General features: G+C 33.9%; 1 protein-coding gene across 1 annotated transcript in view; it reads right to left on the reverse strand.

Moving 5' to 3' along the window:
• Nucleotides 1-1,109: 1,109 nt before the first annotated feature.
• The window catches only part of ASPM (assembly factor for spindle microtubules), a 60,932-nt gene continuing 44,365 nt past the window's right edge, over nucleotides 1,110-17,676 (reverse strand). Inside the window, exons 19-28 of the mRNA XM_036109067.2 lie at nucleotides 14,596-14,762; nucleotides 13,059-13,155; nucleotides 11,687-11,896; nucleotides 10,668-10,817; nucleotides 9,623-9,814; nucleotides 8,979-9,171; nucleotides 8,672-8,826; nucleotides 7,088-7,264; nucleotides 5,988-6,157; nucleotides 1,110-1,355 (exon numbers count right to left, since the gene is read on the reverse strand). Of these exons, the coding sequence (XP_035964960.1) occupies nucleotides 1,253-1,355; nucleotides 5,988-6,157; nucleotides 7,088-7,264; nucleotides 8,672-8,826; nucleotides 8,979-9,171; nucleotides 9,623-9,814; nucleotides 10,668-10,817; nucleotides 11,687-11,896; nucleotides 13,059-13,155; nucleotides 14,596-14,762 (1,614 nt within the window). The 3' untranslated portion in view covers nucleotides 1,110-1,252. The remainder of the gene's footprint in view (nucleotides 1,356-5,987; nucleotides 6,158-7,087; nucleotides 7,265-8,671; nucleotides 8,827-8,978; nucleotides 9,172-9,622; nucleotides 9,815-10,667; nucleotides 10,818-11,686; nucleotides 11,897-13,058; nucleotides 13,156-14,595; nucleotides 14,763-17,676) is intronic.

The raw sequence follows: 17,676 nt of genomic DNA on the forward strand, positions 1-17,676 counted from the left end.
TGTTCCCTCTCTTGCTGTGTCTCTCTCTGTCAAATAAATAAATAAAATCTTTAAAAAAATAAAAATAAAAATATTTGCTAAAAAAAAAGAACCATCTTAAAGGAAATTAATACCAATAAACATTATATCCTAGTGGTATAATTTACCAAGGTAAATAGATTGCTTATACTAAGATTTTGTTAAATGAAAGAGAAAAGCAAAATATTTGGGAAAGTCAACAAAAATGTTTGAAAAATACTGAGTACTGAGAATTCCTAAAACACTTTATTAGAAAGAAAAAAATGGCAAAGAAATACCAAAAATTCTACAGTTAATTTCAATATATTCTAATACACCAAAACAGTCTTTAGAGCTATCCTAACCAAATCTCAGCCAATTTCAGACTAATTAGGTTTAATCCTTATTCTAACAAATTCGTAAACTAAGTGGTTAAATGATCTCTGCATTTTTAGCTACTCTTTATTCATTTAAGAGAGTTAAAAACTTTTATGGCTTCCATATATGAACAGACTTTGGGATGCGATCAGATCTCAAACAGCCACTGGAATTAGGCTTCTGTGGTCCTGAAACCACATGGTTTAGTACTGGTAATAGTGACCCAAAGCTGTTGAAAATAACAAATTAGGTTTCAACACCTAATCATTATCAGGACTAGGCAACAAGTGTCTCTTGTAAGCAACAGCATGCTCTTTTCAGGTCAAATTATAACTCTAATCAGTTCAAAGTTAAGGGTTTTTAGTATATAATGGGCAGGTTGAATTTAATTTGCCTAGAGGAGCTCACTTGCCTATCTGGATGGTCCAGTCAGTCAGGGAGATAAATGGAGATGTTGTTTGTAGCATTTGTGAGATTATTTTGTCCTCTTGTCACTTCTAAGTGTGTTGGCAGAATCTTTTATTTCCAAAATTAGTTTTAGAAAAATGCTTCACCTATAAAATGAGAGTAATAAGCTATTCTTTCCCCTTTTGGAATATGATTATATTCAGACTAACATAATATTTTAAGATAATAGACATGAATAATAGTGTTAGAATCATTTTTATGACATAGTGGTTTCTTACATGCATAAAGCCATAAAATAATAAAAGAAACAACAAATACGAAAACAGTTTATTGTTATATATATATTTTTAAATTTTAATACAAAATCAGATTTTAGAAGTTGTACAAAAGAAAGCCAAAAACACTTTACACATTCATGATTAGCTTTAATATTTCTTTTTACTGTATATACTGAAAATGTTTACATTTACTAGTAAGGAATGCCAAGCGTGTCCATCACCATTTGAATAGCTTGTAGGGGATTTGTGATTTCTTCCATTTTATCTCTTCTCAAAACCCAATCTGGTTTAAGTCTGTGAAAAGAATAAAAATCTTGGATTAACAAAGTTCTTCTCTTAAAAGAGTTACCTTCACTATTTTGTTTTAACAAAAATGTGTCTCCTCCTGAACACATCACTTCCCTTACAACCCTCTCAAACAGGTGAGGGTTTATTGCCATTTACCACTGTCAGGCTATTTCTCACCATCCTTCCTCCTTTGAGGCTTATGCTATTTAGCTCACCACTGCCTTCTGGTCAACTATCAAACTCCCGGTATTTTGTTCTTTGTAAACTTGGTTCTTGGTCTTCTCTCAACTCCTGCCACCATTCTCAGTAACTTCAACATCCATGTAGCTAGCTGAAAATCCAACAATCTCATCTGTCAGTTTTGCACCCCCCTTCCTTCTGTACCACCTCAACCAACTCCTTCTGACATCATCACATGATAGTCTTCATCATCATCAGAAAGTACCCCACCACTGACATCTCAATTTGAGACTGCCATTCTCCCACCACTTCTGATTCATCCATGTCATTTGATTTAATACATCTACTGCACATATTCTTCCACCCCACTGAGATCTCTAATTCACTGCCCTCAACACGTACCCATCATCCATCAGAATGCTGACCTCACTTCCCTCCTTGTCTAGCTTAGGTCCATCAATATAATCTCCTTGGCAAATTTCATTAATGCTACTGTTTCTCTTTCTTATTAATTTCTAATGGAAAGTTCTATTTGGATTCCAAGTTGAATCCAAATATCTGCCTTCTCCATTCCTATACAGCTGAACTGGAAGAAAAAAAAGATCGCAGAACCAGGCTGATTGATTTTACATCAATAATTACAGAACTAAATGGGTGCCTGAAATTGCCTAGTATGCTTCCTTCCTCTTTCCCCAAGATGACCATTTTATTCCTTTCTTCTTTTCAAATGACCTTGCCACACCCTCTCTGGTCTGCTTTTGAACTGATGCTTATAATCTCATACTTCATTAAGAAAATAACATCCATTGGAGGGGAGCTCATACATCTTTCTCACATAACTCCCTACTATGTTATGCATTTCCACCTTCTTAGTCTTCCCATTTGGTTAAAAATCCAAATATCTATTAGTTGGTAAATGGTCAAAGTGTGGTATAGCCATACAATGGAACAGTACTCTGTGATAAAAGGAAATGAAATTCTAATTCATGCATCAATATAAATAAATCTCAAAAACATTAAGCTAAAAAAAGAATCCAGTCACAAAAAGCTATATACTGTATGATTCCATTTGTGTAATAATATAAAAAAGACAAAGCTAAAAGTATTGAAATAAGATCAGCAGTTGCCAGAATCTAGGGGTTAAAAGGAGATAACTGATTGCAAAGGGGTACAAGGTAACTTTGGTGTGATAGAAATATTTTATCTCAGCTGAGAAAAAGGGAAGCTGTTAATTCATGTTAATCACAGTTTTAAATATTTTATTTATTTATTTGAAAGAGAGAGAGAGGCAGAGCATGAGCAAGGGGAGGGGCAGAAGGAGAGGGAGAAGCAGGTGCCCCGCTGAGCAGGGAGCCCGATGCAGGGCTCGATCCCAGGACCCTGGGATCATGACCTGAGCCGAAGGCAGATGCTTAACCGAATGAGCCACCCAGGCGTCCCATGTTAATTATAGTTTTAAAAACATAATTAGCATTAAAATTTCCCAATTTCTTAAATAGAAATCAAATGTAGAAATGGTTCTCATTAGTAAGTTTCAAGCAAGTAGGCTCTTTTTTATGTTATACTGTGAAATATGTAAGCATAAAACCAATTTACAACTACTACATAGTTTATAATTATGAGTAATTATAAAGCTAACTGCTATGTAACCCAGGTCAAAAAACAGTGCACTGTCAACACTGTAGGATTTATGATTTGTAGAGAAGTGCTGAGTCATGGAGATGGAGACAGGCAGGGAAGGAAGGAAGTAGGAAAGGAAAGAAGGATATTAAACATCATCAGTTAACTTAGTTCATCAAAATCAATTAAATCTTTTATTAATAAGGTAAAACCAGAAAATGCTAAATTAATCATTTTTAAATAAAATTTTAATTGCCTCAGCAAAATATAAAAGTCATACCTGAAGTTCTAATGTTATAAATTTTGGGCCAAAAATGAATTCATAAATAATAACAATTTTGTAGATTAAATCAGTATTACAATTCTAATTTATATCATCTAACTGAAGAATGTTGCTAGAGTTCTCTACAACAGAAGATCAATTTTTGTCATAAGAAAATTCATCAAATGTTACACTTAATAAAAAGGATGAATTTTACTGTTTGTAAATTATATCCCAATAAACCTGACTTTAAAAACTATGTAAGTTTCTAAACGTTGACTCCACGCTTCTGAACTTCTAGCAACACAGAGCAGTAACTGAGTTTGCAACTGGGCATGGATCCAGGGGTAACACTTAGAATAGTGCAAAAAGGCAGGAGGTGATTCAGGTGTGCTTTTGTGACAATAATCATATTCAGATACTCTTGTGTACCCAGAAAGACAATATTTAGTGGTCTTATCTTTTTGTTATGTCAAGATTCATCAATAGATTTGATTATTGTCACCTACAAAGATTTAATTCATCTAAAGCTTTGTTATCAAACTTGCATGAATTGTGGCCTAAAGTAGACCTATTATTTCACTGGGGCTACAAATAATGATAGTTTCATATTCCTTCTACATTTATTAAACAATTTTTTTAATAGAAAACTCCTACATCAGCCATTGGGTTGCCCTAAGATACAGTATATATAAGAAAAATGGGACATACTTGATTTTTTCCTTTCACCCATAGTAAGCATCACGAGTTGTTTCTCTAGTATCCTTCAAGGGTAACCAATGATTTTTTTTCCTTAGTATCATCATAAACTCATGAATTTTTCATATGATGTGGTCCATTTGTTTTTCAATCCTCTTTAATCTATATGTGTCACCACTTAACCACTAACCTCCATCTTGCCAAGTCCAACGGGCATTTTTCATACCTTATCTAACAACCTCTCGGCAGCATTCCACACAGTTGATGTGACACCACTTTGGAATATCTTCTATCTAATTACCAATTCCTTTTCAGAGCTGTTGGCTGGTTCTTTCTCTGAGTTCTGGAGAAAGTGAGGTTACCCTGAGGTTTGGTTTGGGAATTTCTCTTCTAGGAATTCTCTTCCCCCGAGGTGATTGGATTTATTACCATAGCCTTAAATGTGATCTAATGATTCCTGAATCTAAGGATTACCAAATTTAAATCTCTAAACTGATTCTTCCTAGAACCTAGAATCAGGCCTAGAACCACAGCCCTGATTTTCTAAGAGCTTGTTTGTCTCTTAACTGTCACAGGAACCTCTCAGGCTTCCCAAAACAAAACCCATGATTCAATGCCCCTTCCCACTCTATCTTCTCCTGTCCTTTCTGACTTTTACTTCTTGTAACTATATCCCAGAGACAATTTCCCAGTTACACTATTTTAGCAGGTCCTCTGAGTTACTCTCTATCCTAGTAGCTACCGCAGTCTTTATTACTTTATTCACTTATTTGCCTATTTACTGTCATTCTCCTGAAGTATGTGGCTCCATGCTGTGTCATAATCACAAGTTCAGCACTTTAAAGCATAGGGTGCAGCTCCATACCATACTTACTCTGACACTGATAGAGGTGTCTACTTGGTTAACCAGATAAGCTAATACCCATTTTTTAAAAATTTCTAAAGGTACATGTCTTAAACTAGTTAAGCTACTATTATCTCTATAGGTTTGCTGTTGATTGAATGGCCACCCCCCCAAAAAAAGGTATGTCCACATCCTAATCCTTAGAACCTGTAAATATTACCTTATTTTGAAAAAGGGGTCTCCACAGATATGCTTAACTAAAGGATCCTGAGATCAGATCATCCTGTATTATCTGAACTGGACCTAAATCCAACACACGTCCTTTTAAGGAGGGTGGAGGAGAAGAGGCCCATGTGAAGACAGAGGCAGGGAATGGAGTTGTACAGCCATGAGCAAAGGAACACCTAGAGTCACCAGAAACTGGAAGAAAGGATTCTGCCCTAGAGCCCTCAGAGAAAGCGAGGCCTTGCTGACACCCTGATTTTGAACTTCTGGTTTCAAGAACTATCAGAGAATAAGTTACTGTTGTTTAAGGCCACCAAGTTTGTGATAATTCGTTACAGAAGCTCTAGGGAAACTAGTACAGGGTCTCATAAAGAACTTCTTCGGAAGGAGAAATTTCAAGTATCAGGATGATTAGGAGAAGAGCTGGAAGTTGATACTGTAGCCAGGTGGGATTTTTGGCAGCTTTCGAACAGTGTAGTTTGTTCTACGTGCAAGGAAAAAAAAGTTTATACTGCAAAGCTTATAAAAAGCTAATTGTTACACTTAGTACTTAAATATTTAATACAAGGAATTTATCAAATAACTATTAAATACCCAAAGCCACAGTGTTATTATTACTTCATTATTTCCTGAGATTGTCTACTTTAGATTTACCAAAGATTCTATTTTTACTCATATGTTGTTTCTCCATTGTCAAGTACAGTATCTTGCTTATAGTATGTACTCAAAAAATGTTTGCCAAATGAATGAATGAATGAATGAATGAATGAACAGTGACACAAAACTATAGAGTACATTTACTGCTTACCTTGAAACAATTCTGGTTCTTACAGGTGTTTCTGGAATAAAGGGGATACTTATAGAAGAATTCATCTTTTGTTTATAAAGTATTCTTTCAGTATTCATTTTATGTTTACGAGCTGTAAGCTTGTAGAGACTATAAATACGGTCAACAACTTTGGACCTACTTCGAACATCCTAAAAAAGAAAATATACATTTATTAAAACTAATAAAAATTTTGTATCCCTTCTATGCTAGTAAAATCAACCATAAAAACCACCATACAGTAAACTTATGAGTCTTTAACAAAAAAAGCCATGCTTTCCAAGTTGAGCAGTTAGACTGGTTTAAGTTATAAACTAATTTGTAAGACAATTACAAAAAAGGTAAATATTTAAAGATTGTATACCTAGCTTTATACTGAATAAAAGAGTAAATATTATAGTCAATAGACCTATTATATCCAGTTGCTAAGTCCTGTGAATTTTCTCTAGATTTCCAAAGTTATCTACTTATCTCTAACAACCCTAGGTCAAGTACAGTTTTTTGCTTAGACCTCTACATATCTATACGTCCCTCCTTCCTGGATGGTCTCCCTACCTCCACACACACTTTCCCAAATCCATTCTTCAATCAGTAGCCAAAGTCATGTTGGACCTTAAACTAGAACATACTCCCTCACGTAAAATCCTTCAGTGGTTTTGTTCTATCATAGCCTGTGGTCCCCCCATGTTTGATTGTAACACCTAGAGAGGTCTTACCATAGAAAAGCTTGAAATGTATTTATAGTTACAACAGGAGGATGAGGAGTCACATATATGTGGTATTCTACCTTGCTAGGATAATTTGTTACTTTCCTCGTAAATGGGAAATGGCTACTTATATAACTGTAATAAACTTTATTTTTCAAATTCAGTTTCTTTAATACATTAGAAAACCTCCTATATCAACACAACACACACAGCACACAACACAACATGCAAACAGCTCCTATATCAACAAAAAAGGCAGGTTTGAACATACACAAAACCCTATTTAAATTGTGACAATTACTGAAGGAAAAATGTAAAAGTCTTAAACCTAAAAACCAGGAAAGATAACCTCAAAGGAAGATAACTAATACTTACAGAGGCTCGATTTGTTGTTTTCAATAAAATAGCTAACAAACAACAAGTTTTTGTAAAAATGCTTCCACCCTTGTCTGCGACTTTGTCACCAGGCTTTTCTCGGTACATTTGCAAAAGGTCCAGCAATGTATCTATGCAATTTTCTACATCATAAACTGCTGCAGTAGTTTTCTCATACTTGAAGAGAACAGAATGAAAGCAACGTAACAAACACATGTTAGCCTTAGAAATAGCCCAAGCAAAAGAAAAGCTTACGGCCAACTTTTTGGACTATTTATGGCAAGTCCAAAGGACTTCAGGAAATGACTTCTTGATATTACTATCATTTCTGGATCCATTTTATATGCATATCTGCATTTTAATTGTTTTCTTCCCAACTGACTTTAAAGTTCCACAAAATATGAATCAAATCTAAAATCTTTGAACATGAACTCCCTAAAAAGCTTAATGACAAGGCAATTTTACTGAGAACCTCGCAGGAAAAAGATAACTTATCTGTGGTAGTTAATCACAGGGTAAAATAATGATAAAGACTAAGAGTAGGATATATTTTTCCTGCTTCAAATACCTAATTGTATCACTAGATTCATACTGAAATTTGCATGGGAACAAATAATGCTCATGATACTAAGATAAAAACAACAATAAACAATATTAACAGTTAACAATTTGGCACTTTTATGTATGAAGCACATTCTATATATTGACTCATCTCATTCTCACAATAACATTATGAGGTGGATACCATTACTATACCCATTTTACAGTTAAAGAAAGTAAAGCACAGAGAGGCTAAGTAACCTATAATAAGCTGCAGAGCTGTGATTCAAACCCAGGCAATTTGGCATCAGTCTGCGTTCTTAACCACCACTTCTCAGTAAGAAAGTATCAGGTAAAGTGTTCTAAGTTGTGGCTAAGGGGTTGGGTGGAAGACAAATCTGCCATCTCGGTATTTTTAAATGCATGCACTACGGTTTATACAGATACCTGCTACCAGTCCAAAGCCAAAAACCTTAAATGCTAATACCTACATGGAGTCTTACATACAGGGTGACTAAGTGAGAGCAGTATCTTCATCATGCTTTGCCCGACATGATTATAAGAGGTTCTACTGTTTTGATACAATGCAGTGGATAAGAACACCAGCTCTGGAGGTGGACAAAAATGGATCTGAATTCAGCTCCATCACTTATCACACTCAAGTGTTTAGGCAGGAGACTTAACTTCTATAAGGATTATTATTCCTTCTCTATAAAATCAGAATAACAACATGAACTGCCTGAGAGGATTATTGTAAGAAAAATTAAATGATGTATGAAAAACACTAGCACGTAGGAGGTACTCAATAAATGTCAGTAATCATTGTTATTAATATCATAAAGACAGAAAAAATAAAATCATAAAAAATTAGTGTTTTTATGTACAATTATGTTAACAGAGTAAACATTTTCCCCCCTAAGACTCTTGCACATAAATGAATTCTAACTGGGTGATCTAAGTTCTAGTGGTGAACAAGCATGAACTTAATTTGCTGGGTCAGATTTCTTGACCAATGAACAATTCATTATTAAAATGGAAAACTACCTTAGCGACATTAAGCAAGACTTGTACAGCATATCTGATGACTTCCATACAAGGAACGCTGCGATTACAACTTCGGATCAAAACAAATATTTTAGAAACTGCTCCACTCTGGGCCATGTTCTCACAACAAAGTGGAGACAATCTAGTAACTACCTCTGAAAGGAGGGGGAAAAAAAAAAAAAAAGAGAGATAAATTCATAGCAACAAAATGAAATTTTAGCTAATATTGTATTATAACATTCTTTGTACACTCAAAGGTAAAAATGCATTTCTAACCTTATACAAGATATTGTTAAGAAAAACTAACCTAGGTGCTTTAAAGCCTCAAGAATAGCAGAAAGGTGCTTGTAGGTCAAAAGATAATGAAGTGCAAGTGCAGTTCTTTTGTAGAGTTTGTTTTCTTCTCGAATCTCCCTGTTAACAAGTTGAAGACTTAGTCGTATAGCTTTAATTTTTGTACAATCATTTTTCTTCCTCCAAGAATATCCTCTCCATAATGCCTTAAAGAGACAAAACACAGTAATTTTAACATTAACCTCATGATATTTTGAACTTACATCTACATCTATTTCTACAAAATAAGTATTTTCAGTAAATTTATAAGATATAATCAGACACTTTGCAAATAAAACCTCAATTCATGTTCTAATGGTTAAACCAATTTTTATAAAAAGAAATATATATAATATTCCTGTATATAACCTGAACCATCACTCGTTGACCAAACATGTCTAAATCTATACAAAATGCTAAAATACTTTTTCACCTCAATCCTAAATGTCTCTAGGGAAATTTGAAAATAAAGGGCTTAATAATGATATAGTATTTACGAGTTATTCAACTGGCAAACCTCAGCTTTTTAAAATATGACTGTGTTTTTAAAATGTTAGATATCATGTAGGTGAATTATGAACCAAAGTCTGGAACTAACATCATAATATTTCCAGTTACCTGAATTTTACTGATTCCATTATTAAATTTTTCCTGTTTTTTACAGAGGAGAAAACGGCGTACTGCTTTCTGTATTACTGATGCAGCCCTATTTTGCTGGCTCAGACATTCTTGAATTTCATGCTGACTTCTGATGATGCTATGATACTTCTGAGAAAACCTCTTTTGCTGTAATTTTGTTCGAAACCATCTCTGTTTAAAACATACAGGAATTTTCTTTACTTCAGGTTTTTAAAACAAATAAATACATATATACACATACATACACAAATGAAATAAACAGAACATTATATTGAAATGTTTTTCAACCCTCCCCAGTGGCATTACTTCTCCACTCCACTGGGTGCAAATCCTCCAGTCCTCATTGGGTATGTGTGAATTTAACCCTGTACAACAGAGCCTTCATTTCACAACTTACTCAAATTCTAGCAAGCTGTATGTGTCATTCTGCAGTTTGTTTTCTCACTCAATATTTTACATATAAGTATATGTTAATGTATGTAAAGAGAGTTCTTATCCAAAATACATAAAGAAAGCTTATAAATCATAAGAAAAAAGAACATCCAAAAGAGGAAAGGCCAAACTATATGAAAAAAAAACACACACACATACATTAAGAAAAAGCACACAATACACAGATAATAATTTGAATAGCCAACACATGAAACATTTTTTAAAACTGCTGGCAATCAAAGGAAATCCAAAGCAAAAATGAGATGCAATTTCCCATTCATCAAAATAGCAAATATCAGAGTCTTTAACACTATGTGTTGGCAAGAATGTAGAGAAACAGGTACCCTCAGACTTTGCTATGAGTATAAATGAGTATAATTATTTCAGAAAATAATTCATAGCTTTATTCCTGTGCCTTAAAACATCAACCTATTTCTAACCCATCAAGCCATCCTAAATACATCATCCTATAAGCAAAAGGCTACATATTATATGACCTTAGCATAAGGTATTTGGAAATTATTTATTAAGATAGAAAATTTGTAACAAAAATTATACCACATAGTTTTACTGCTGCAAAGGAAAAGCTAACCTGAATACAGATGACTGAATTAACTTGCTTGTTAGTATTCTTCAAAGCCATGTGAAGTTTATATGCTCTTTGAATTCTAAAAGCAGATAGGTGATAATATGCAGCCGCTGTGAAGTGAAGAAGCCTAATTCTGGTTTTCTGTTCTAAAATCTAAAAGAGAAATAAAAAATTAACCAGATATTTGACTCTTAAGACAACTGATCAATGTTTATTTTTGTATTTCCTCAATACCAAATTATGTAAATTAGCAATAAGTTAACTTTTAATTATTAAGATTATTTACATTGTAACTCAAAGTGATTATAATCCTTTACTATACAATATTTCCACATGTGTAACCCCTAACTCAAGGTATAAAAAGCAAAATTATATTTTGGGCACCTTACTAAAAAACAGTATTTAATTTAACTAGGCTACACAAGAACAGCTAATTAGAGCTTTGAATGTACTAACTATAATGAAAGAAGTATATGAATACTAAACTCAAAACAAATTACAGTACTGGAGATGGTCATAGTAAGTCAGACAAAATTGTTCGAACCGATTTCTCCAGTTATTAGGCAGTCTTGCACAAATCTAGCACAAGACTCCTGTAGCAGAGCCTCTCATCAGTGGGCCTTTAGACTTCCAATTTATATTTAATGAACACAATATAAAAGATTTCCTTTTTCATTTCAAATTTTTTTGTCTTTGCCAGTGCTTCATATATTGGATGCTAAAAACATCATGAACTCTCTCAGAGGATTCTCTCTTCACTCTTCTTTCAGTTCCTTTGTTAAGATTCATTACAAGAGAAAATTTAGTTTGCATTTTTGGTGAGCATCTATGAGAAACAGGCTCAAAGAACAAAACTCGATAGCAGACAGTGATCTTGTTACATGGCTCTGCAGAAGCTGAATAAATTCAAGTTAATGGTTATATTAGCTCTGAAATTATTCTCCAAAATCTAAAATTTCTTAACACAATTTAATATCAAATACTTTCATTTCATAGGACTGAGATATTCTACTTATACTTACTCTTTTTCTTACTAACCAACCACGCACTAGTGCTTGCAGAACAACTGTAGATTTTTTTAATTCTACATATTTTATCCTTTCACACTTTCCGTCCTTCCTGGCTCGTATATATCTCTGTATGGTCAAAGCAGCAGACTTTTGCCGAAGAAAAACCTGCCTTCCTTTGTATCTTCTAAAATTCGCTTGGATCAAACAAGCAGCTCGATGTCTCTATAAGGAAAAATGTGCAAGTGGCATTAATAGAAAGGCTTAATAATTTCAACCCACTGGAGGGTTCTGAATTTCTCCATGTAAAATGAGATGGTATAATTGTGATTTTTCCTTACATTTTTAGCTTAAGAATGTCATATTTCATATACAAGAAAAGGTGATGGTGTATAATTTCTAAACCTATATAGGTCTACAGCTAAAAATTAAATTTTTATGAAGGTGCAAGCCAAGGTCAATAGATATCTGGTGCTCTTTCCCTCTCATCTTCTTGATACCTCTCATTGTGAGGGAGAAAAGGACTAATATTACCACAGGACAAATACACTTAATAAAAATGCTAGCAATGTAAAGAACAGAATGGGCATTGTAAACAGCTATCAGGGAAGCTGTTTGTTGCTTCAAGAACCATAGAGTACATCTTAAAACTAGCACATCTTAGTTTCAATTATATAACATCTCGACAACCAAATTCTAAGACACCTGAAGAAGTATATAAATTAAAATGGGAACTAGGTTTGCTTTAAAACATAGATTCCCCTGCCAACTGGCTGAATGACCTTGGGCAAGTCACTTTATCTCTCTAGACCTCAGTTTCCTCGTTTGTAAAATAGGTATGCTAATAATAACTACTTCAGAGGGTGACTATGAGAATCCAATTAGCAAATATACACTAGTAGGTATAATAATAATGGCTATATAATAATAGTGAATATTACATGAATGTTGAAATTTATAAGTAGAATTTTAGTTTTGATTTCTTTAATAAAAGGCTATACGTACTGCAGCTATTCTAAACTTTGATGTTAAATATTTTTAATAGATCACCAATTGTAGTTTAAAGAACATAGTATTAAGTGTTTGACTTTTAGTAGACAAAATATGCTACATCTATTAGGACTTCCTCCAAATAAATTATTTACTCTAAAATTAGTTACTTCAAACTTGGATTTGAGAATATTTTATAAATATACAAACAAAAGCATTCATAAAAAGTATTTTTATGAGTGAATACAATTTTTAATTAACTGCAATGATGTGTTTATTTTTTTTATTTTTTATTTTTTTTGCAATGATGTGTTTAAAATGTATAGTTAACAAAAAACAATTTTTGTTTCCTAAAATAGTTCTTTGCAAAGGAGCTATTTTTTCTTTCTGCACCTACTTTCATCATTAAGAAGTATTCACGAGCTATTCTTCCAGCAAGTGTAGCTCTCCATTTTCTCTGAATGATAATTGTTGATGCTCTCACATTCAGAAACCTAAAAAGTAGTTATTGGAAAGCAATTACAAATGTCTTTAATCTACTCAATAAATATGTATTGTACACCTCACCCCCCCCACGCCCCCACTAAATACTAGAGAAAGAAAATATAAGAAAGATGAGAATAAAAGAAAGTGGAAAAGTATAATTTATATTTAAATTGTAGCCATTAGAATTCTATACATACACATACACACACCCTGAACTGACACAATGAGAAAGAAGTTTTGCAATTAGCAATATTGGCAATATTCCAGGGGTAAGAAATATGAATTTCTAGAATGAGAAAGAATTCTGAACAGGATCAAAAGAAAGTACAATTATGTAGACCTAGACAAAGCCTAGATAAAGGGGGTGTGGGTAGAAATAATGGCAGAGTATAAAATCTGAGTCCATATTGCAATTGAGTCATTAAGCAGACGGGAGGGGGTCACAAAGAGAACTTGGGAGATTAGAAGAGCATCAGGCAAATGAGAAATGGACACTTGTTTGAAAGGAAAGCTAGGCATCATGTAAATATTTAAAAAGAAATATTCTGTAAGTAGAACTGGAGAAAAACTTAGAAAGTGAGAGCCAGAGATTAAACTTTAGGTGTCAACATGGTGTAATACATAAAAATTGAGAATGGATTTAACTTACATGTTGCCACATTTCTTAGAAAACAAAGCTGAGCATTAATAAGAAAAATTCAGCATTTTGGAACAGGAAACTTAGATACTGGTCCTTAACAGCTGATAGCAGCAACTATATCTTTATATGGTAAGCCCTGAGCTTCTACCCATGGAATCTATCAAGAAACTCTTCTAACACTAGTGTGTTCTCCTAACACAATCTTTAAAACCACCACTGATACAATAATTCATCAATTCTGGTAACTGAAGAAAAATTCTTACACTATGAAATAAAAAATAATATCGATAATCTGGTAAGAGCTTTAGAAAAGGTGTTTCAAAGAAATGAACAAGGAATAGGAAAATACAATGAACATAAATAAGTTGGTAATTAGGTCTTCATCATTAAGGTAAAAGAGTGTGGGGGCTAAGTTAAAAAAAAAAGAAAAGAAAAATGAGTGAGAAAACAAATTTTACCAGTAGCTAAACTGACAAACAAAATGGACTAATGCACTAATAAGGAAACCAATATTTTCCTGGGTTATTTTATTCACTTCCCCTTACCCTCATCCCCATATGAAACTAAATCAACTTTAAGTAAGTACTTTTTACTGAATTATATCAAGGCTCTATCTCAAAAAATAAGACAGTCTTAGAGATATACTTTGTTTCATTAATGGCAATAACACCAACAAAACAAACCATACAAGTTAGGCATAGCAAATATTTAAAAGAAAAATCAATAAGCACTATTACTTTATATAAAGACTTGGCTACCACACACACATACTCCCCCCTGCCCCCCGCCAACAGCTATCACATATTACCGTGTTCTCTCCCGTTTGGTATAGAAGCAACCTTGAATGATTTTAACAGCTTTTAGTACAGCTAGATATTCTTTATGTGCTTTCCAATACCTATACCAGGCTTGAATCTTGCAGGCAGCTTTCACTTTATGTAAATATTTTCTGGTTTTATAGCTCTTCCACACAGCCTATGAAACACATAAATATAACAAATATGCAATGAGATATATTTTCTTGTAAATTGAAAAAAAAATCAGTATTAAAGACAGCTAGTGTAAGATTGGTTAAGTAGACAAAAATCAATTGCAGAAATATAGTCATATAATGACTCTTCTTTCGATTAGGCTCATTCATTCCTGATACCTATGAGCCTTCTGAAAACAGATGGGCTCACCATAGTGAACACCTACTATGTACTTTATCACACATAACCTGTGGCTGCCTGAGAGCTAAGACTAATATAACCCTAACAAATATTTCTAAATTGTAATATATGTACAATGTCTGAAAAGCCAGATATGTGCATTGTCCTCACTATCTCAATCCATTTGGAAGAACAGAAGGAAAAGGAACACACTGACTACTCTACTTCCTGGGAAGGAAAGGAATCCTTCCCACCTCCCACTTTGCCTCCCTCACATATATCCTGGGTTTTGTGTCCAGGCTGCAGCAAATTCCTGAGAGCAACTCTCTATCAGAGGACTATCAGCTTTTCCAATTTCTGTGACCTTGAGGCTGACTAAATGTTTAAGTGACAGTACAACTTATTAAGCCCTTAGCATTGTACTAAGCGTTGCAGGTCCTTACAACACCATAGGTAGATAATATCATTATCTAATTTAGTGATGAGTAAATCAAGAGAAATTTAGTAACTTATTGATGCACAGGTAAAAGGGGAAAAGGTATCTTATTTTTTCTCTACAAATATTTCATGAAATGATTAAGATCTCTGTTTTACAAAACAGAAACTGATGTTGAGGAAGAAGAGACCTGTTATACCACATGGCCAGAAGGCAAGAGAGTCAAGATCCGAACCTGGGTCTGTTTGACCCCAAAATACCTAAAACAAATACTGCAGCCATGCCTTACATGGGGATCAGGATCCAAAGTCAGCTGACAGGCAAGAATTATATGAATGTCAAAATTACTCTTGTGATGTCCTTAACTTACTCGAAGTATATTATGTGTGGTTTTTATGTAAACTAATCTGAATATCAACATACTGGTATTCACACCGGGAGCCAGGCATCAGTATTTCTAAAAATTCCAAGTGATTCCAATGTGCACTAAAGTTTGAGACCACTGATTATATGTTAAAAACAAGATGTGTAAAATATAATTTTTAAATTTAATTATATACGAGAAAAATAGCCAAAATTTCCTAAGATTGTTATTTTGGCTTTTCTATCATTTCAGTTGAATATAACCCTAACTAATATATCCAATTAACATACTTCAAACATTAACTTCTTGGCAGCATTTGGAATTTGAGCATTCTTTTCTTCCTCCCTCAATCCTTGGTTTCTTGATACCATAAATCTTTCAGTTTTGCTTGTTCTCTCTTACTACCATGTTTTGGCTTCTCCTCTCAGTATTCTCAAATGTAGACGTTCTTCAGGGTTGAGTTCCAGGCAGGCTCTCTTCTTTTACTCATTTTCTACATTATTCCTGGCTGATCCCATCACCCTCACGTCTTTAATTATCACATGTATGCCAATAATGTAGAAGTCAAATTTTGAAATCTGTACTACTCTCCAAACTCCAGACAAACACAGCCAACTGCCTTGCTAGACATCTCAACTGAGACATCTGTTAGGTACTTCAACCTCATCATGTACCCCAGACTGAACTCATCATCAATCTTCCAATCTGCTCCTCTCCTCACTCCCTATGTCAGAGAACAGTAACATGTGCTGAGTTACTTAAGCCATACACATGGCTTGGATGCTTGTTCATGCTCTATATAATGCAAATACTACCCCTTCCACTCAAACTAATCCTCACAATCCCATTGTCACTACACCTTACTAAACTATCTTTCACCTGACCTAATGCCAATAGCCTCCTGGCTGGTCTCCGCTCCCCTTCCAGTCCCTCTTCCACATTCCTGCCAGAGTCATTTTTTAAAAATAAAAATATGATTCTGGTTTTCTCCTTTTTAAATTCTTCTAGAACTTCTTTTAATCCAGTAGAAGAGACTAAACTTGTGTCTATGTCTTACAAAGCTATGCACGATCTCAGTCCCAGTACTGCCAGCCTAGTCTCCTGTCATTCTCTATACTCTACCACACATACTTGCTCTCTCATTTCTGAACTCTGTGTTATTGCTTACAGCTGCATACATGGGATACATTTTATTGGGCTATTTTTAATTCATCCTTTGGCTTAACATCTCAACTTAAATGCCACTTGTCCTGGGAAGCCTTTTCTGAGCACTGGGACTAACTTAGGTTTCCCTTCTTTATGTTCCCAGCAACATAAACCTCTCATTTTGTTTTATAATTAAGCTTCCTTGCTCAATTAAGTGCTTTAAGGACAGCAACTAAGTATATCTGTTTATGCCAATCAACCATGATAGCATTTGAGCACATTGCCAGCACTGGACATTTATTTGCTGAACGAAAACAGTATATCTAAGTTCAACAGCAAACCAACAAGATACCAACATATCACACCAAGGTTCAAAGCCCAGGTATGAACAGGTAGAAAATAAATTGCTGAAGTACCTAGATTCAATTCCTGGATCTGCCTCTCCCTGTGTGACATTAGCAACTTATTTAACCTTTCTCAGTTCCTTCATATTTCAAGAGAGAGAATACTCTACACTTCTCACTCACTGATATATGTATGTGTGTAAGAAATGCAGATATATTTTTGTTATATAGAATATATATATTTTATGTATAATAATAATAATATAGTGAAAAAATTATATAAAATTGCTTTGGAAACCAAAAGTCTAAATGCTCTGAATAAAGTACACATGTCTATCTAGCTTAAGTGGTCTTATTAACAGATTGGTAGGGAATAAAGTTATACCATTTGGCCTAAATTTTGCCAAATCTCACTTTACCTTAGCGTATATTTCTCACTTAAAAATTT

Source organism: Halichoerus grypus, chromosome 7 (assembly GCF_964656455.1).
Source record: "Halichoerus grypus chromosome 7, mHalGry1.hap1.1, whole genome shotgun sequence".
Taxonomy (NCBI): Eukaryota; Metazoa; Chordata; class Mammalia; order Carnivora; family Phocidae; genus Halichoerus; species Halichoerus grypus.